This window comes from Carassius auratus, chromosome 3, assembly GCF_003368295.1.
Source record: "Carassius auratus strain Wakin chromosome 3, ASM336829v1, whole genome shotgun sequence".
Taxonomy (NCBI): domain Eukaryota; kingdom Metazoa; phylum Chordata; class Actinopteri; order Cypriniformes; family Cyprinidae; genus Carassius; species Carassius auratus.
Window position 1 is genome coordinate 7,216,426 of NC_039245.1, and position 17,883 is coordinate 7,234,308.

Sequence of the window (17,883 nt, forward strand, 5' to 3'; positions counted from 1 at the left end):
TTATTATAAATTGAAATAATATTTGACAATTTTACTGTTTTACTGCCTTGCTGAAAAAAAAGAAGAAAATCTGTATATATGTGTCTGTATGTCAAAGGCTGTATATCCAACTCAAATCTACAGTATTTTGGAATAAATTCATCTATCACATCAGATCCAATATAGTACTTGCTGGTGCACACACAAGAAACTTTTGATACTGACTTCTTCCTTTGTTAGGGACTAATTATTAAATTTCTGTTTGTGAAATGCCTTGTTCAATTTGTGTCTCAGTTGTTTCACTTTTATGTTAAAATAAATATTTTAAGAGGCATTTATTGAAAATTTGCATAGTTAACCATGGGGAAAACTGGGCATGTCTCAGTGACAATTACAGGACATAAATGATCAAATGTTAAACATGAACTTACACAATAAAGACATAAGGTGAGGTCACTAAGATATTAAAGTGTCATACGCTTATCCACAGGCAGAACAATAAACACAGAGCAATATAAGCAATTACAGAAACATATAAGAGTAGACAGTGTTAAGAGTATTTACACATGTTAAGACATTTGCTGGAAATGTGTCTGAGTATGAATACATGTTTTCTATCCTGAATACACACCGACTCATGGGGACTCAAACAGAGAATGTAAAAATGCCAAAAGTTTCCTGTGAGTGTTAGGTTTAGGTGTAGGGTTGGGGTAGGGGCGATAGAAACAAAGTTTGTACAGTAGAAAAACCATTACACCTATGGGATGTCCCCATAAAACATGGAAACACAACATACATAACATCTTTGTCACCTTGTCAAAGCATTACTCTGTTAGTATATTTGGTGTCCTCATTAGTGTGATGTGCATTTGGATAAATCTGAATGTTATGAGTCAACAGGATGTGTTTTTTTTCCACAGCAGCAGTGATGGAGGGAAGAGGAGGAGCCACTGAACCACATCCTCTCACCTCATCCCACTGTTGATATGGTGATCAAACTGTCATTTCCTCGTGTCACTTGAAAGCTTCAGCTATAGGGGTGATAAGTATCCCAGAAGGCACCACTGCACAAGCGAAGAAATCAGAGTGCACCAGGAAGAGACAACGTGATGAGCTCTGAACAGGTAGAGTTTATTTGTTTCTGTTCGTTGTGTTAACGAAATGAGAAGTCATACAGACGAAGCTCAGGTTCTCAAGGGTTCTCATTTATCCTTAGCATGTTCAGTACAGTGTGAATTTTATACCATTTTGTGACGTGTTGTTCATGGTAGGCCTGGATTGTTTATTGTCAGATCATTCAGATTAAATAATAATAATAAAAAAAACTCTGTTATTTTTTTTGTTAACTCTGTTGCTAAATTGCAACATTTGAAATGTTATTATGTTTTTGTTATGGACAAGTATTTTCAAATGAATATTTATATATACATATATAAAACCTGCTACTGTTCAGCATCATTAAGATTTTTAAATAAAGTATTAATCAAGGTTGTGTGTTTGTGTGTATATATATATATATATATATATATATATATATATATATATATACATACTAACATTTCAAGTTGTATATAGAATGTATTATGAACAAATATCAATTAAATTTTATATATATATATGTATGTGTGTGTTTATAAAATATATAATTTTCATTAACATTAATACAATACACAATACAATATTTATTTATTTGTAGAGCACATTTAAAAACAACCAAAGTCGACCAAAGTGCTGTACAGAATAGAAAAAAAAAACAAAAAAATAAGATGGATAAAACAAGACTAGTACATTTTTTGAGTCTATACATCTAGGCATGATGAGCAGACAAAGATCACAAGATCTCAATGTTCAAGAGGGGGTTTATAGACCATAATGAAGTAAATTACAATAATCTAAGCGAGTTGGACAAAAGCATGGATCATTACTCTGTGATAATAAGGGTTGTACTTTAGAAAGTCAACAGAGATGATAAAAACATGATTTTACAACAGCACTGATCTGTTTGTCAGATTTTAAGTTGATGATGATGATCAAACAGAACGCCCAGATTTCTGGCACACTGAGTTTCATATGGGGTTAGAGAGCCACAGTCAACATCAAACACAATTTTCGTTTAAATTTAGAAAATTACTTGAGAGCCAAAGCTTAAATTCTTCTAGACAGGCCAGCAGCGGTTGTAAGCCATTTTTATCATTGTGCTTTAAAAGAAAATACATCTGAGTATCATAATCTCTACATAATATACTAACATTTCAAGTTGTATATATAATTTATAATGAACAAATATGAATTAAAATGAATGTTAACTCCAAAAATTCCAAAATTGGGACAGGTACTTTTTGCATTAAAGAAATGAACATTATTATTATTGTTTTGTGTCTGTGTGTTTTAATTTGTTTTGCTGTATTGTTGTCATGTTGTCTGTACTCATGTCATCTCTTTTACAGAAGTCACAATGGAGATGACTCTGCTGTCCATCACAGTGTGGTTCACTCAGTTCCTCATTGCCTCAGCTCTTTATTTCAACACACTGCCAGCAAACACCCAAAGCGACTACGCTAAAATCACACAAATAACTCCAGCAACAACAAAAACAAACCCAGAACCTGGGATCTTTATAAATGCAACATCTTCATCACCTCTGACTGCAACAACACAGGAAAACATAACAAATTTACCCAGTGAAGTGCACACACTGCCAAATATAACCCCAGATGTGACTCTCACACAGGAAACAGCATCCCTATATCAAGACAACAGCACTAGTCCATCTCAAAATGACATGATGGATGATGGCGTGAGTATTGCTATGAGCCATGCGATTACAAGTCATGCAACAGTTTCCCCTAGCTTTGCAAGACTGACGCCACAAAAGGACGACAGCAGTGAAACAGGAACAATGTCAAGTATGAGTTACAGTTATGATGGGCACACTGATCAGACTGCAGAAACCTTATCAGACTCAGTCAACAGTGTCTCGACAGCTCCCTGGAGACATTCGACAGAGAAAGAGGATGAGAGAACGAAGGCCGATGAAGGAAATTATGAAACGAACTCCACCCAGGCCACATTTGCCAATACGAACGAGGAGTTGAGAGAAACACGAGGCACTGCGGGAACTTACAATTTCACAAGTGAACACCGAGAAGAACAACATTACGACACAGCAGCGAACACAACTGATGTAAGTGCTACAACAGCAACAGGGAGTAACCAATGGGCAGTTTCACCAAACACAGATGTTCCCACGACCACACCGGCTTACACAACAGCACAAGACCTGACGGTTACAGATGTGCCTGAATATCACACCTCAACAGATGAAGTAAAACACTCTACGACACCACAGAGTATACATAGGTTCACAAACTCTACAGCACCCACAGGAAGAGAAAACAGGACAGGAACAGACACACCCGGTGGTACCACCACCACCACCACCAACAGCAACATCTCTGTTATAACGGATGTCCTAACTGACTTCAGCCTAAATGCCACCACCAACAGAACAAACAAAACTGACACAGAAAACAAAGCGTGGCCTGCATGTTTGAACCCAAACCCAGAATCTCATTCTCGGCAATCCAGGCTGGTCTGCTTCATCACATTGTGGGCTTTAGCAATGATTGCCACCATATTCCTGGGAATCACCATTTTCCTTTTGGTCCGTCTGTCTGTCTTCAAAAAAAAGATGAAGCGGAGAGTGAAAGGAGGTCAGAAGTGTGAGAAGGAGAGCCTCTGGGCCGACCCCAAAGCTTCAGTGCAGGAGAGAGTGGAGTTCTGGTACATCAATGGATCCACGCTGGAGGCCGATAGGAAAGAGAAGGACAGAAGGAAAGAGAAGAGGATGAAGGGAAGAGGACAGGATCAGGAGAACGAGGAGAACGGGCTGTGGATTCAGCCTAGGGTGACTGTCGATGATATAACAGAGTTCTGGTACGCGAACAGACGCATTAAGGAAGAGAGGATGCAGTACTTATAGTCATAAACTTTGAAAGACACTAAAGGAAACAATTTGACAGTTAGGCATTCAGGCTTGTGCTGAAAACACAAGGGGATTTTTAATGGACCTTCCTACATTAACCTTAAATTGTTCGAGGCTGTGCACTGTAAAAAATAAATAAATAAATAAAAACAACAACAAAAAAGACAACCTCTAGGTTGATTGGACTATTGAATATACATCTGACGTTAAAAAATCAATGAAACAGCAAGCTTATGCTGCCATCACATGCTATCGGAATTATTATAAATATGAGTTCCCTAGACATAAACGGACTTATAAAAGTCATATTTACAAATGGGAAACAGAGATAATTGTGATACGCAGGTTTCTGAGTTGGGTGAGAGAACCAGTGATATAGCGACTGTTTTTTTTATTTTCCTCAAAATATTAATATTTCTTTACATTGCCGTAACACTCAAAAGTATATTTATGGACATAAATATAGATATTTTTTACATTTTACACAGTGACAATAGCCTTTTTTGTTTTACCTAAATTTGAATTCAACAAGATGACTATCTAGATCACGCAGTGAATATACAACAGTGCAGGTAATATTTATATGGTTGCCAACAAATGGGATGCTATATTTAATAAAAAATCCATTAGACATTGACTAAATATTTTCAGTAAAATTTGCCTCCAGAAAAATTTCCCCAAGAAACAGGTGAGAATTAACCTACTATTTTCCACAATCTCTATTCTTTTCAACAACAAAGCACGTTTCGTGATAACTTCAGAAGAGGGAAGTAGGAAGTTTTACCAGAGCAAATGAAGGCAGCATTACCAAATCAAGTTTGGTGATGAGGGTCCACCCAACAGGCAGATGAGCTCAGCTTAATTACTGATGATGCAATCATTTGTATTTTTAGTCAAAGCATGTGGACTTATGATGATTATTAATATTTTTTTTAATTTATTTTGTTGTTAAAGTTGTATTATGTTTCAACCATTATAGTTCCTTCCATTTCACTGAGTATACAAACACACAGCCTGTTTTTGTATGTAGATATAACTCTAAATAACCTTTCAGTTTACTCAACAAATGTATACGCAAGTTAGACAAACTTATGTTGGGTACACACCAAAAGAGTTTTTACATCTTATAAGATTTTCCAAATGTGATAGACCACAAACATGAAGATTAAAAAAAATCCTAGATTTAACCGTTAAAGCTCCTATAGTATGTGGCGTGCCATGATGTGACAAAGACAGCACACCACACACGAACAGATTTTCAACCAGAGTCTCGACTGTGACCACAGGAAATCTTGCAAAAATCTCGCGAGACTTTAGAATGAATTATGTGTTTGGAATGATTTTGACAGAATATTCTCGGGGGAAATAAAAGAAAAGGCTTTGGGTAAAGTCATGGGTGGGGGGGGAGGCACATGGTCTGTACAAGTTACAGAGTGAGCTAGAGGTGAGCAATGGTCACAAAATCATATATACTATGTAATAGCTGTTCTCAGTTCTCTCTTGGTAAAGAGATCTTATTCTCTTTGAAATTGCCTTATTAAATAAACATTAAATAATTAATATCAGATCTTACATCACTCTTTAAGAACGATCATCTCTCTTTCTGATTGGATATTGTTTCGTTCCACGTGATAATCTCCACAGCGTGTGCATGCGTTTGTCCTCGGGGTTCAAAAATCAGTCAAAAATCAGCCCGATTATCTTTGGGTGTGTACCCAGTATAAGAATGCTCTACATCACTATTTCGTAATGATAATGGGAATCTTAAAGGGGTCATGTGATGCTTTTTTTAAGATCATTATTTTGTGTATTTGGTGTAGCAGAATATGTTAACATGATTTAATGTTTAAAAAACACATTATTTTTCAAATACTGTACATTATTATGGGTCTGATCTATGCCTCTCTCAATCATTTTTTCTCAATCAGTTTTCTACAAGCACAGTCTGCTCTGATTGGCCAACTGACCCAGTGCATTGTCATTGGCCGAACACCGCAAGCACTCATCGGAAATGTAATTCCCTTTTCCATAATCGTGAGCTTCATCTCTCAAAATAAATGTAAAAACCGTTAATAATGTCCTTAGATTTATCATCAGCTCAAGCCTGAAAGAGGAACAGAGTGGTGTGACACAGTGAAGCTTGTATGTGTTTGTGGTACACAAGCCACGGACAGTTAAGAAAGCTGACTCCACTGTGTGACCCTCTCTCTCTCTCTCTCACACACACACACACACGGCGCGCAAAACTCCCAATTTGAACATTCAATAGCAAATACTTAAACTAATAACAAAACATACTTAAAGTAGCTGATTCAGAAGCGCCAGACTGTTGTAGCAAAGTCAGAATTACCTCCTCTCCTAGGTTCACGAAACGGTCATCCATAAAATGTGTTGCTGTTCTGTTTTAAAGAATCTTAAAGACTCCTAAATGCATCTACTTTCAGAAAGCCAAATGAAGTGCTTTCACCTTGATACACACAGTATCTCCCTGAAATGGCTGCTTCAACACTAACTGTGTTACTGGAAACAAGCCTTCTTTCTTTGCGTGAACATTTGGGCGGCATTATGCAAATCTTCCCACATAGTGATGTAGACATGTGGGCGTGTGTAAATGAGCTGTTTTAGGGGGGCGTGGTAGAGTCTTAACTTTGATAAAGAATATCTCTTTGGATTTGAGACTTTAGTCTTTGCAACTTCAGGGATCTGATTTATGCACAAACAGCTTGTATCACTCCAAAGAGAAATGAAAACTTGAAGTCGCATCATATGATCTCTTTAATTGAAAATATAGAGTTAAAGGACTTATTGTTATAGGCCAGTTTAATAAAAGCACAGTCTAATTAGTTTAGGTTAATACATATTTTTTCCATAAGTATATTTAAAAAAGTCCTGAAGCTGGTTGCCTCAAGTTTTCCACTTTTGCATTAAATGGATCAATCAGTAAAATAACTCTTCCCAGACATCAGACAAGAAGACTGATGTGACTCCAGAATGATAAACTTCTCTTACTTGGAAAAGTGAAGGCCAGTCCACACCAACCACATACATTTTTTTCACCCTGTTGAAATATTCAGAACTTTTTAGGTTATTTTTCAAAAATTTCCAATCACTGAACAAAATAAATAAAAATGCACATATTTTTGAGTTACCATGAAATTAATTATAATATGCATTTTTTTATATGCAATTTATTTTGATATGCTTTGAGCAAAGAGTACTGAATGAATTACCATAATTTTTCAGTCCATGTATAGGCACACAATGACAGCTTGTGTTTCCACCATCACTTGGTCAGGACTTGTAGTAACTTGCCCAAGAAAAAATCTAGGAGCAGGAATCTTTGATAACACATTGTCTTAGGAAATCTTACAGTGCTGTCTTGCACTTGTGAAGATTATCACGTGAAATAAACTGAAGCAAAATTAAATATTGATTCTGAGATGGTGTGAATCAATCATTTTGAAGATTTACTACAGATGATGCTGGTTTCTGTTGTGTTTTAGTGGTGCAAAAAAAGAAAAAGAGTGAGAGATAACGTCATGAAAAGGTGCCAATGTTCAGAAAGAGGAAATGATAGTAATAAGTGTTGTTTTCTGCTGAATTTAAACATTAACAGAAATAAAAAAAAAACTGCTTTTTTAATGTCTAGATATCATGCTCGTGTTAAAATCCCCAAATAAACATGTTTGAAGCTACCTGATAGATGCAATAGGTAAAGTTACCAAATCCTGTTTTCATTTTAGATATGTTATCATTTAGATTGTGAAACGTGAAAAAGGACATGACAAACATCTCCGAACTGTTTAAGCAAACTAATTTAGACACACATTTTCACACCTCTGTCGTATTACCCTCCACCCAACAAAAACATACTCATACACGTGCACGTACACATTCAACACATACACATGCAAGTACACAGGACTTTAATGGCAAAGTTGTGCAGACAAAGCCACAAAAGTGTCAACACACCCTGCACAGAGCTTCCCATTAGAACCTGCCTTCTCTTTTTCTGCCTCAGATAATAATTCATACTACAACCAAGCACTTTCTGGGAGGTTTTTATTTTTAATCTTTCGGCTGCAGCCTCACTCGGCCAGATGCAAGTAGTGATATGACATCTTCAGAGGGAGGAGAAATGAAAGAGAGCATGTAGGAGTTAGAGAGGAAGAGAAATTAACAGGATATAGGTGTGCTCTGCATGTGTGAGTGTGTAGATTTTCACATGTGCAGTTTGGTCTTGCTGGTTGGAGTACGCTGTGACTATTCTCAGAGGCATGAAGGTAAGTGGCAATTGTACTAATTTATAAAGGGATCAGATGGTTTGTGGCTGTGACGTTGTATGATGCTTGAGGACAGGTAGACAAAAAGAAAGAAAAAAAAACGTCACATGCAGCTTAGAGAAATATAAACATCATGCTGGCACTCAAATTGCATTCTAGTACCTGTGTTAGATGTGCACTAAAATAACCTGAGGATGGACCTCTGTTCTCCCCGTCAAATAAAGTGTAGCTCTTCTGGTGGGTAAAGCAAAGCGCAAACAACCCCAGTTTCACGAGGTTCCCAAGATACGCAAGAAAGTTAATTTTAGATCAAATTATTAGAATTCAATTTCACCTTTTTGCAAAAATAAATAAATATTATTTAGAATGGTAAATTATGTTTATATTCTCATTCAGAATTATTCTGAATATTTTCCACAAAAAAAAAAAAAAAAAATGGCTGCTGATTCATCTTTGCCAGCAAAGGAATAACTTATATTTTAAAATTTAATAAAATAGAAAATGTTTTTTTTTTATTTTATTTCAATGATATTTCATGACGTTACTGTTTTTACTCTATTTTTTATCAAATGAATGATCCCTAAAGAGATTTCTTAAAAAAAAACCTACAAAAAATAACCAAAAACGAAATACAATTAATACAAAATGTATATCCTTGAGACAAATAGTCAAGAGTGATAACCGTTTTTGTCTAACTGTCTTTTTCTTCCGGTGTCTTTTTTACTGTCACAAGATTATTTCAACGCTGAAATTGCCCATGCTACACTGAGAGAAACAGAGAAGGCGAAAGAGGAAGGAACAGGCCTGTGTAAAACTTTCCGGCCCAGATTCACGCAAGATAACCTCCGTAGAACACAACCACACAAAGAACACGTCAAAAAAGATGAATTTCTTCAGTCAGCTGCTCAGAGTTTAAAGTTTCCTTCATTTTTGATCACGTTCATGGTTGAATCTCCAAAGACAATATCAGCTCACCTGAGAAATTTTGTTGCACTAACCCTGAAATTGTTACAGGAAACGTCTAGATCGAGTGACTTTTTCAGCCAGTATGCTCACCATGAGGCTTACTTTTAGCTATTTGCTTCTGTTCCTTGCTCTCGGACCCTGTTTCAAGTCCACCGATGCACAAGAGACAACGACAAACACAGATGCAATCCTCCCCACATCACAGAACAATTTCACTATGGAGACAACTTTAGGTCCTGAAATCACCACACCTGAAAATACAATTACTCTAGCACAGACAGAAGCGGATCCGGATAATCCAGAAACCACACTTGTTAATCAAGTAAGCACCATGCAGGAACCAACATCTGAGAGTCCTCAACCGCTCAGTGCTGAGATCGAACAAACATCACAAATATCTGATCCTGAAACTACAACTGTACAAACAGAGCAGACCACAGTGTCCACCCCTATTGCGTATGTTAATGTGGGAACAACAGCGACTGAACGAATAACTTCAGATGCCCCAAGCACAAGTCATTATGAAACAACATTTGAGTTAACCATCTCAACAGAACGTCCTACAGATGAAATCACCACAGCAACTGTGGCCATGACCACTGAGTCAACAGAAGCCCTCAATCCCACATTCATTCTCGCCGAATCAACTGCTGAGCCTCCGTCCATCATCTCCAGCCCTGCAGACACCAGCACTACCAGTCTAACACCAACTTCTCAGCTCCCTCAAAATACTGCTGCACCCATGCACCCGCTCACGACTCTTGATGAAGAATCAGTCTACACCTCCATCGGCCCCGCAGCAGACGACAGTACAGGCTCTCCCATAGAAACCAACTGGATATTAATAATCATAGTGTGTGTGGCCGTTATTTTTGCGCTGTGTGTGGGCATGATTCTGTTCGTCCATAGGCGAAAGAAAAATGCCTCAAGGAACTTTCGACCCCAAAGTAAATGGTCCAAGAAGAAAAAAGGGGGGGAGAATGACGCATGGGCGGGGCCTGTCAATCTGGAGGCGGGAGCTGAAAATGATGCTGAGGTACAGGAGGGTCTTCTTCCTAATAATGGGAAATTGGATGGAGATGATATGGTGCTCAGCACATTCACCGCCCCGGATGGAGGAGACGTGGCTAATGGTGGAGTGGGTGGGGACGGTACCAAAGAGGCTAAGAAATGGGAAGAACAGGAGCCTTTTAAATTCATAGATGAGGATGTGAATGAAGACAAGACAACACCGGCAGAGAGTGAGAAACAGAAAGGAGATGAAAAAAGTGAAGAGAAGGGGATGAATGGAGGAGAAACATTCTGTCTCACCACTGCTGTTTAAACGTCTTCTGTTGACTAAATGAACATAAGGGGTTTAAGGGATTTAGTTTTTATATATTATCTGATGATCGCAATTCATTATCAGCAAAGGTGCAATGTATTATGATGCTCTAAAAAACCTACTTATTTAAAAGTGCGGTAATATTAGTCAAATTTCCGCAAAATTTGGCCAGCAAAATATCTGTTGCCTAGTGTCAATACTGTACTGTGGTTGTGTGAAGCACAACTTCTATACACAGTTTGAACAGGAAGATTGTGTTCAGTTTTATCTCTCTCTTCCATTTTGTATCTTTGGGTTCGCATACGAGCCACTTCATCCGGGACTTTGTCTCTTTCATTCCAACATAAGAAAACATTTCTGCATCTGAAATGGCATTTAGATTCATTTACACAGGCAGTTTAACGCAGCTTAGAGGGGACGCATTTAATAGCAGTTACAAGTGCATAAATAATGTTTTGTTTTCAATGTAAAACGTTGAATATTGATATTTGAAAAGATTTAAACCAAGAAAATATAGTCTATTTGAAATGTGAAATGAAGTGACTGTTAATGAGCGAGTCATAGAGATTAAGTCGTTCATTTAAAAGCTTGATTCTTTCAATAAGCCTGCACATTTCAATTAGGAGCTATAGCTAATGGAGTACAAGTGAAAGTTGGCAGAAATATTCAAACTCCGTTTCTATTAAATATTAAAGTACAGGTTCTCATAAAAAATACTTAAGTACTCTAATGTTACTTCGTTACATTACACCACTGTGACTAATTGAACACATTGCAAAATTGCTGTGGGTAACTCTTTCACCCACGCAAATTTGCAGATTACATGCTATCGAAATTACTGGATTTCATCAGCAAAAACTTACTTTACCGTACTTTAAGTAATGGTTGAATTAATTAAACTTAATCATGTATCCATTTCAAATGTTTGCCAGTGATGTAGATTTAAAAAGCAACAGTCTGGATCTTTAGATATATGTGTTTTTGTTTGTTTTGATGTTGGATAGTGCACTAAAATTCACTGATTATGGCATACAATGTTGATGTTTAAAAAACCAGTTAAACTTTAGAACTTACATTCTGAGAATGAAGCTTTTTTTTTCTCTTCCTGTAAGTATAGAGATTTATGGCATAGCATATTAATCAATGATGGCAAAATATGCAATAAAATGTTTATATTTTTAAATACAAACCGTTTCCATAGTCTTTTAAAAATATCATCTTTGCTGATTGTGCAGGAAAACTGTGAAAGTCTGTGGTAAATGTCTTAGATTTCTACACTGTTAGTAGTATAACATTACAAAATATATCATATAACATTATCAAATTAACAAATTAAAATTAAAACAAATAAGCATACATGCAAGAGGCAGGGGATGTGTAGAACTTTGAATGAAAAGTGTTAGTATTCTGTGTAATTCTGCAGAAAGGAAATAATAACTAAGGCAAAAATCAGCACCAAAAAGCTGTGGCACTTTTAAAAGGCATGTACTTTGACTCTAACACATCAAGAGATTCAAGGATGATTGCAAACAAAATATTGCACTGGATTTAGTGTGGCAATAGATCCACACCTAGAAAAATCAGCAGAAAGCAGCCCTAATCCTGGAAAGGAAGGGCGTGACAAACTGAAAGTAGAGCTGTGTAAATGTCACTGATGGCTACAGGAAGAGTGCAAAGGTGGGGTAATTTTATCAGAAGAAAAATAATTTAAAAGATATCAGACTCAATGTATTTCCTCAAACATTCAACAGAATTAATTATTTCTGACATAGTGGCACATAGTGTGAGATTCCAGACATGGAGACATTGTTAGCTATTGTTTAAAAACTCATGAACAGCAAAAATATCCATTCCCTCACGCAACAGGTTACATTTCACCTTCTTGAAATGATGTAAAAAGGTACATTCCACTGAATGAAATATTCAAATGACCACCAGATGGCGCTCATGACAAGATTCATTAAAAATTCTCGATGCAAATTTCACTTAATTTTAATCTCATTGCTGCCTAAAAGAAACGATTGCGGGGGGTGTAACTTGACTGTGATTGATATTGATTGATATTTACACGAAATGAAAATAAAATAATGCAAGAATTCAGCAAGTTCATATTTATAATATATATAGTTAACTATGTAAGTGTGCATATGTGAGTATAAGTCCCCTACTACCCTTCTATCACATTAATAAATTCACCTACAGATGTTAAAAAGTGTTTCTGTTGGTCCTACAAAGGGTTAGTACTGTGTTTAATAGATTAAATATCTACAATGTAAACAGAAAGACACTCAGTGAACTGTAAAGCCTCAAATGTGTGTCTGCTGGCCACATCCAACAGGATTGTTTGGACAAAACCAAGAGAAAGAGGGAGGGAGAAAGATTCAGGAGAGGAGGGTCTTGGAAAAGAATGGATTCTCTTGAGACCAGTAGGAGGTGAGAGGGAAAGAGGGAGAGGGGAGGGCTGATACCTACATCTGGAAGTTATTTGGAACAAGAGAGGGGGGAAAATAGCTGATTGAAAAGATAGAAAACCGAGGAGAACCTGGAATTAGTCTTTAGGGTTGAGGGAACGCAATAACAAGCTAACAAATACTTTAACGTTATTTGGTTATTAGAAAAATCTGTGAGAGAAATGATAGGATTTAAACAAAGAAGGGAAAGCTTCTGAAGAATTCTGTATCCAACAAAACAGCAAGACCAATATTTCAAGCTTATCACTTCCCAGAAGACTTTATGTTTTTTTGTCCCTTGAGAAGAGTCATTAACAAGAAGAACTGGAGGAATCACATCTGTGATGCAGATAATATTGATCTATGAATAATTAAAGCAAGATCTCATGAACTTCATCACTACGAAGCAAAAAGACAATACAGGAAGCTTTGGAGTCAGGACAAAGTGAAATCTCAACTGTGCTCCTGGAAACCTTTTCACTGCCAGTCAGTCACTTTTTCTGTCTCCATCTAAATCAAGGTAAAGCGACTATTTGCTTCATGTTTGTTTAATAATATGAAATATAGAGATTTGTGTACTGTTTATGAATCACTTGATCAGTGCTGTAGCAGACCGGAGAAATCAAAGACAGATTCAGTATTATGTGTTTATGCAAACCAGATTTATTAAAAAAAATTTACTTAAAAAAGAAAGAGAGCTTCAAGCGAATTTCCCTTTTTTTCTGAGCATTTACAATCACAAGAAAACTAAATGTACTATTAGGTTTCTATTTTCCCATATTTAAAAAAATCATAATTTTAATTCACATATGGTACCAATTTCCAGAACCATTACTGACATAGCACTGCAATCAGATCATAAATCCATGTGCTGCCTAACTCTGAGGGGGCTTATATGTTTACATTCTGGCCATGCATAATATACTCTTGTGGTTTCACGTGGACTGCATTTTGTGGAACAAAAAAGGGCAAAATAACCACCAACTTGATTGTGTTCCCTTTTGCTCATGGAAAATTAAGTGGAACACAAAATTCTCTGAGTTTATCGTATGAGAGAGGCCCTGCATGAGTACATGTTTCAGACAAGGATCATAATGGCTTTATGGTTATCAGCAGTACAGCACAAGGGTGGTTTCTTCCTGTCTGGGAACAGCACTTCCTCTGCATGTAACAGTTCAGGAGAGTGTGAAAGTTTGCACACGTTAAAAGAGCACAGAATTCGTTTATCATCATTTGGTGACTCTATCCTGTCTTTCTTCTTTCATGCAGAATGTCTGTGTCACGATGTTGTCTCTGCTGTGTCAAGTACCTCATGTTTATCTTCAACCTCATCTTCTGGGTTAGTTCTGCTTTACTCTTCTGTCGAATATGAGTTTGGCAGACTGGAACCATATTCAGTAGCTCATGACCATATTGATTAAAACCACATGAGTTTCTTTAACTCAAACTGTTGTTTTTAATGATATGAGGCTAATACATAAGATTCTCAAGCGTATTTCGTTTTTTATACAACAGGGGCTCAATTACGGAAATATCTTAACTCAAATTCCTGTTCTGTTTGGTAATTATGGTAATTTGACTTGGGAAACTTTTTCTAAATCAAGAATTAAGATGGGAGGTTTATGTAATACAGCCCCAGTTCAGTAAACAATAAGTTATTACTGAGTAATTTACACAAACACTTTGTTGCCCTAACATCTACAATTCCCAAGAAGGTCCAAACTAAATCAACTGTTATCATCGCTGAACAACATACAGCACTGGCGTTCCTGAACAAGTGTTTCTGAGTTATTGAATCATTCACTCGGCGAATCAGGTCATTGACTCACTCAAAAACAAGTAAACAAAAATTGAAAACCATGCCATGTGAGTTTATTGTGTTCAGATTCAATGACTTGAAAGTCTGTTAAGGTGTGATGCTCACTCTTTAGTGTGTAATGCTCAGGTCCAGAAGCTTTCTGTAAACATTTAGCAAGTGTATATGCATAGTGTTTGTTCAGGATTTTAAAGCCGTGTAGTGTACTCCAGCCTTAACTGTTTAACATGTAGAAAACATATATAAAGGACATGCACTTAAGTTTATGAAGGCCATGGAGGCCTATTACACCTGTCCCTCGGAATAACCTAAATTGCTTTTCTCAGATGGAAAGTGACTTCATGATGCACTGTCATATTTCTTTACCTGTGCTTGTTTTTGCAGTTGGGAGGATGTGGTTTATTTGGTGTTGGGGTGTGGCTTGCCTTCACACAGTCAGAGTTTTCATCTCTGCCACTGTCCTTCCCTTCACTCTCCGCCGCCAACCTGCTGCTTGTTGCTGGGGGCATCACCATGGTGACAGGCTTCCTAGGATGCCTTGGTGCTCTGAAAGAGCAGAAGTGTCTGTTGATGACGGTAAGGTACCTGGTTCCTAGGGGGCAGTCAAGGCCTAATGGTTACAGCGTCAAACTTGTAACCCAAAAGTCATGGGTTTGAGTCTCAGGGATTGTAGGTTGGGGGAGTGTGTGTGTGTGTGTGTGTGCACTTGGATGGTGCATCAGGTATGGGACACAATACTTGTCTACATCTCATGCCACTTTTCGTCACTTTCCTTACTGACATCAGAAAAACGTGTGCACACTGCCCAGAGGACAATGTTCATTCACGTATCATCTTCATCTCAGATGTTTCTGATTTCTGATGGATCATGTGACGCTGAAGACTGGAGAAAAAAAAGATAAATATACATATGTAAATAACTAAAAAGATACTGTATGTATTTTAATTGTGATCAAATTGATTCATCTGATTGTTTTTAAGGTATGTATGATCCACTAATGCAGCCGTCCTGGGCATAAAAGACATCTTTTAAAAATCTCACCAACCACAACCCTTTGAACTGTAGTATATTTGTGATATATAATGTGATTTAAATGACATAATTTAAGCTTCATGTGCCTTCATTTAATTATTTTGAATATAAAAGATGTTCATTCAAGTATCAGCTGTATCTCTGATGTTAGGGGACAGTTATTTAATTTTTAATTTGTCTTAGAAGCAGAAGAAGAGAAAGTCTCCAGTTGCTCTCCTTTTAATCTCATTGCTGCCCAAAAGAAACTTTTTGTTTGTTATTGTTCTTTGCTGAATGGGTATACTGTCAGAATACACCATGTCTATAGTGTTATCATTCATGTGGTCTAATAGTTTTTTCTGGTTCTTTCAGTTTTTTGTGATCCTCTTGATTCTAGTCCTGATAGAAGTGGCACTGATTGTGGTTTTGAGTGTGTATCATGAAGAGGTGAGGGAATAATGTCTGAGCCTCGCAAATATTTCAGCCTTTCCTTCCAGGAAAACACGTTGCCCTCAACTTCCTGTTTATCTGCTTCTCTCTCTGTTTTGTCCATTTAGTTGGACAAGAGAGCCAAGGATGACCTAAAAGAGGGAATGAAAAAATATCTCACAAATGAAGGGATGAAAAATTCCTGGGACAACATGCAGAAAATTGTGAGTTGAATTTCTGACGGTCACAAATATGAAGGCGGCTGAGATTCTTCAGAGTGAATAATGGATTCTGCTTCCTTCAGTTCAAGTGCTGTGGCGTGAGCAACCACACCGACTGGCACAACAAAACGTCCAGTGGAAAACTTCCCGAATCCTGCTGCAGGGATAATAATGATCGCTGCAATCACTGGGAAGAGGTCAGATCAGTTCTGGGGTCGTGGGGTTAGCTAAGTACCACACATTCCTTAATCCCACCAACTATTGGTAATTGCAACCATACGCTTAGCGTAAAATGAAAGCCAGAACAAACCCTACATACATCTTTTAATGCTCTTTGTTTTATGTCTCTTTTGTTGTTTTTCATGTAAGAGTCATTAAAAAATGACAAAACTATTAAGCAGCACAACTGTTAATAATGAGAAATGTTTCAGCATATCAGCATATTAGAATGAGTTCTGGATGATCATGTGATTCTTCAGACTAAAGTAACGGCTGCTGAAAAAATCAGCTTTGCCATACAGGAATAAATGAATATTTAAATTTGATGTCTTTTTATTTATTTGGTAGTCATACTATAAGCGAAGATAATGTACTTCCATCCAATCAATCATTATTGCAAAATAAACTCTTTTAGGCCATTTCAGGGTTTATTTTGTAATAATTAGCAGCTGAATTAAACTTTTTATTCTTTGTTTATTTTTGAATGTGTCTTAGCCGTGCTATGAGAAGGCCAAAGACTGGCTCCTGGCTAACATGACCTCAGTGCTTGGGTTCGGAGTTTGCATTGGAGTCGTTCAGGTACATTGAAAAGCATGTTTCTATTACAGTCTGATTATTATACAATCGCTGCATGCACTCAAATATAATTTGGCTGCATTCTCTTCCTCCAGATTCTTGCTTTGGTGTTCTCCTTGCTGATGTACTGTCAAATCCTACGAGCAGAAAAATACATGGACTGACCCTACCTTTGCCCCATTGTGCCAGGGACTCTTTAAAACATAATTCTGAATATGTAATAAATGTTTCAACAGACTATTGTCTATTAGAGATACTGGATGAGATATGCATGTGCACCTAAATTATGCCGTTGCACTTAGGAAGAAGCTCAGATGAATTTCAGCTAAATTAATTCACCAGGTAAATGCATAAATAATTAAAATGTACTTCAGAAAATATTATTGAATGAATATAAAGTGAATGTATACAGTAGGTGGAAAAGTAAATCCTAATATTATTGCACTCTTTGTTAAATACCAATACCCTTATAACTGCTTGCGATGAACTTTTGATCAAAGTTAATTTCAATTAAAATTAAATCAAATGTTATATGATTATTGTTATAATAAACCAATTTTCTGTACTATATTAATGTCTGTATTCATGTCTATTCATATATTAATGTCATTACAACTAAATAA

The 17,883-nt window shown here is 36.8% G+C and overlaps 3 protein-coding genes across 3 annotated transcripts; all 3 read left to right on the plus strand.

Annotated features, from left to right (window-relative positions):
- Positions 1 to 973: 973 nt before the first annotated feature.
- On the plus strand, positions 974 to 4,132 carry LOC113045617 (mucin-21). Its single transcript, XM_026206093.1, has 2 exons — positions 974 to 1,103; positions 2,427 to 4,132. Exon 2 carries the CDS (start codon positions 2,435 to 2,437, stop codon positions 3,959 to 3,961), a length of 1,527 nt encoding a protein of 508 aa, XP_026061878.1. The 5' UTR covers positions 974 to 1,103; positions 2,427 to 2,434; the 3' UTR covers positions 3,962 to 4,132.
- A 3,850-nt stretch (positions 4,133 to 7,982) lies between these two features.
- On the plus strand, positions 7,983 to 11,726 carry LOC113045623 (mucin-5AC-like). The gene is made up of 2 exons (XM_026206107.1): positions 7,983 to 8,247; positions 8,981 to 11,726. The coding sequence occupies exon 2, from the start codon at positions 9,296 to 9,298 to the stop codon at positions 10,535 to 10,537; it is 1,242 nt and encodes a 413-aa protein (XP_026061892.1). The 5' UTR covers positions 7,983 to 8,247; positions 8,981 to 9,295; the 3' UTR covers positions 10,538 to 11,726.
- A 1,272-nt stretch (positions 11,727 to 12,998) lies between these two features.
- LOC113045635 (tetraspanin-4-like) lies at positions 12,999 to 17,830 on the plus strand. The gene is made up of 8 exons (XM_026206143.1): positions 12,999 to 13,507; positions 14,257 to 14,326; positions 15,188 to 15,379; positions 16,188 to 16,262; positions 16,373 to 16,468; positions 16,549 to 16,662; positions 17,180 to 17,263; positions 17,356 to 17,830. Exons 2-8 carry the CDS (start codon positions 14,258 to 14,260, stop codon positions 17,422 to 17,424), a joined length of 699 nt encoding a protein of 232 aa, XP_026061928.1. The 5' UTR covers positions 12,999 to 13,507; position 14,257; the 3' UTR covers positions 17,425 to 17,830.
- The last annotated feature ends 53 nt before the right edge of the window (positions 17,831 to 17,883 follow it).

Excerpts from the sequence above, each read along its gene's own strand:
- LOC113045635 (XM_026206143.1), top strand. The coding sequence starts at position 14,258 with ATGTCTGTGTCACGATGTTGTCTCTGCTGTGTCAAGTACCTCATGTTT. Across the intron at positions 15,380-16,187 it reads AGAAGTGTCTGTTGATGACG|TTTTTTGTGATCCTCTTGAT; the intron begins GTAAGGTACCTG and ends TGGTTCTTTCAG. Across the intron at positions 16,469-16,548 it reads GGGACAACATGCAGAAAATT|TTCAAGTGCTGTGGCGTGAG; the intron begins GTGAGTTGAATT and ends TGCTTCCTTCAG.
- LOC113045623 (XM_026206107.1), top strand. The coding sequence starts at position 9,296 with ATGCTCACCATGAGGCTTACTTTTAGCTATTTGCTTCTGTTCCTTGCT.
- LOC113045617 (XM_026206093.1), top strand. The coding sequence starts at position 2,435 with ATGGAGATGACTCTGCTGTCCATCACAGTGTGGTTCACTCAGTTCCTC.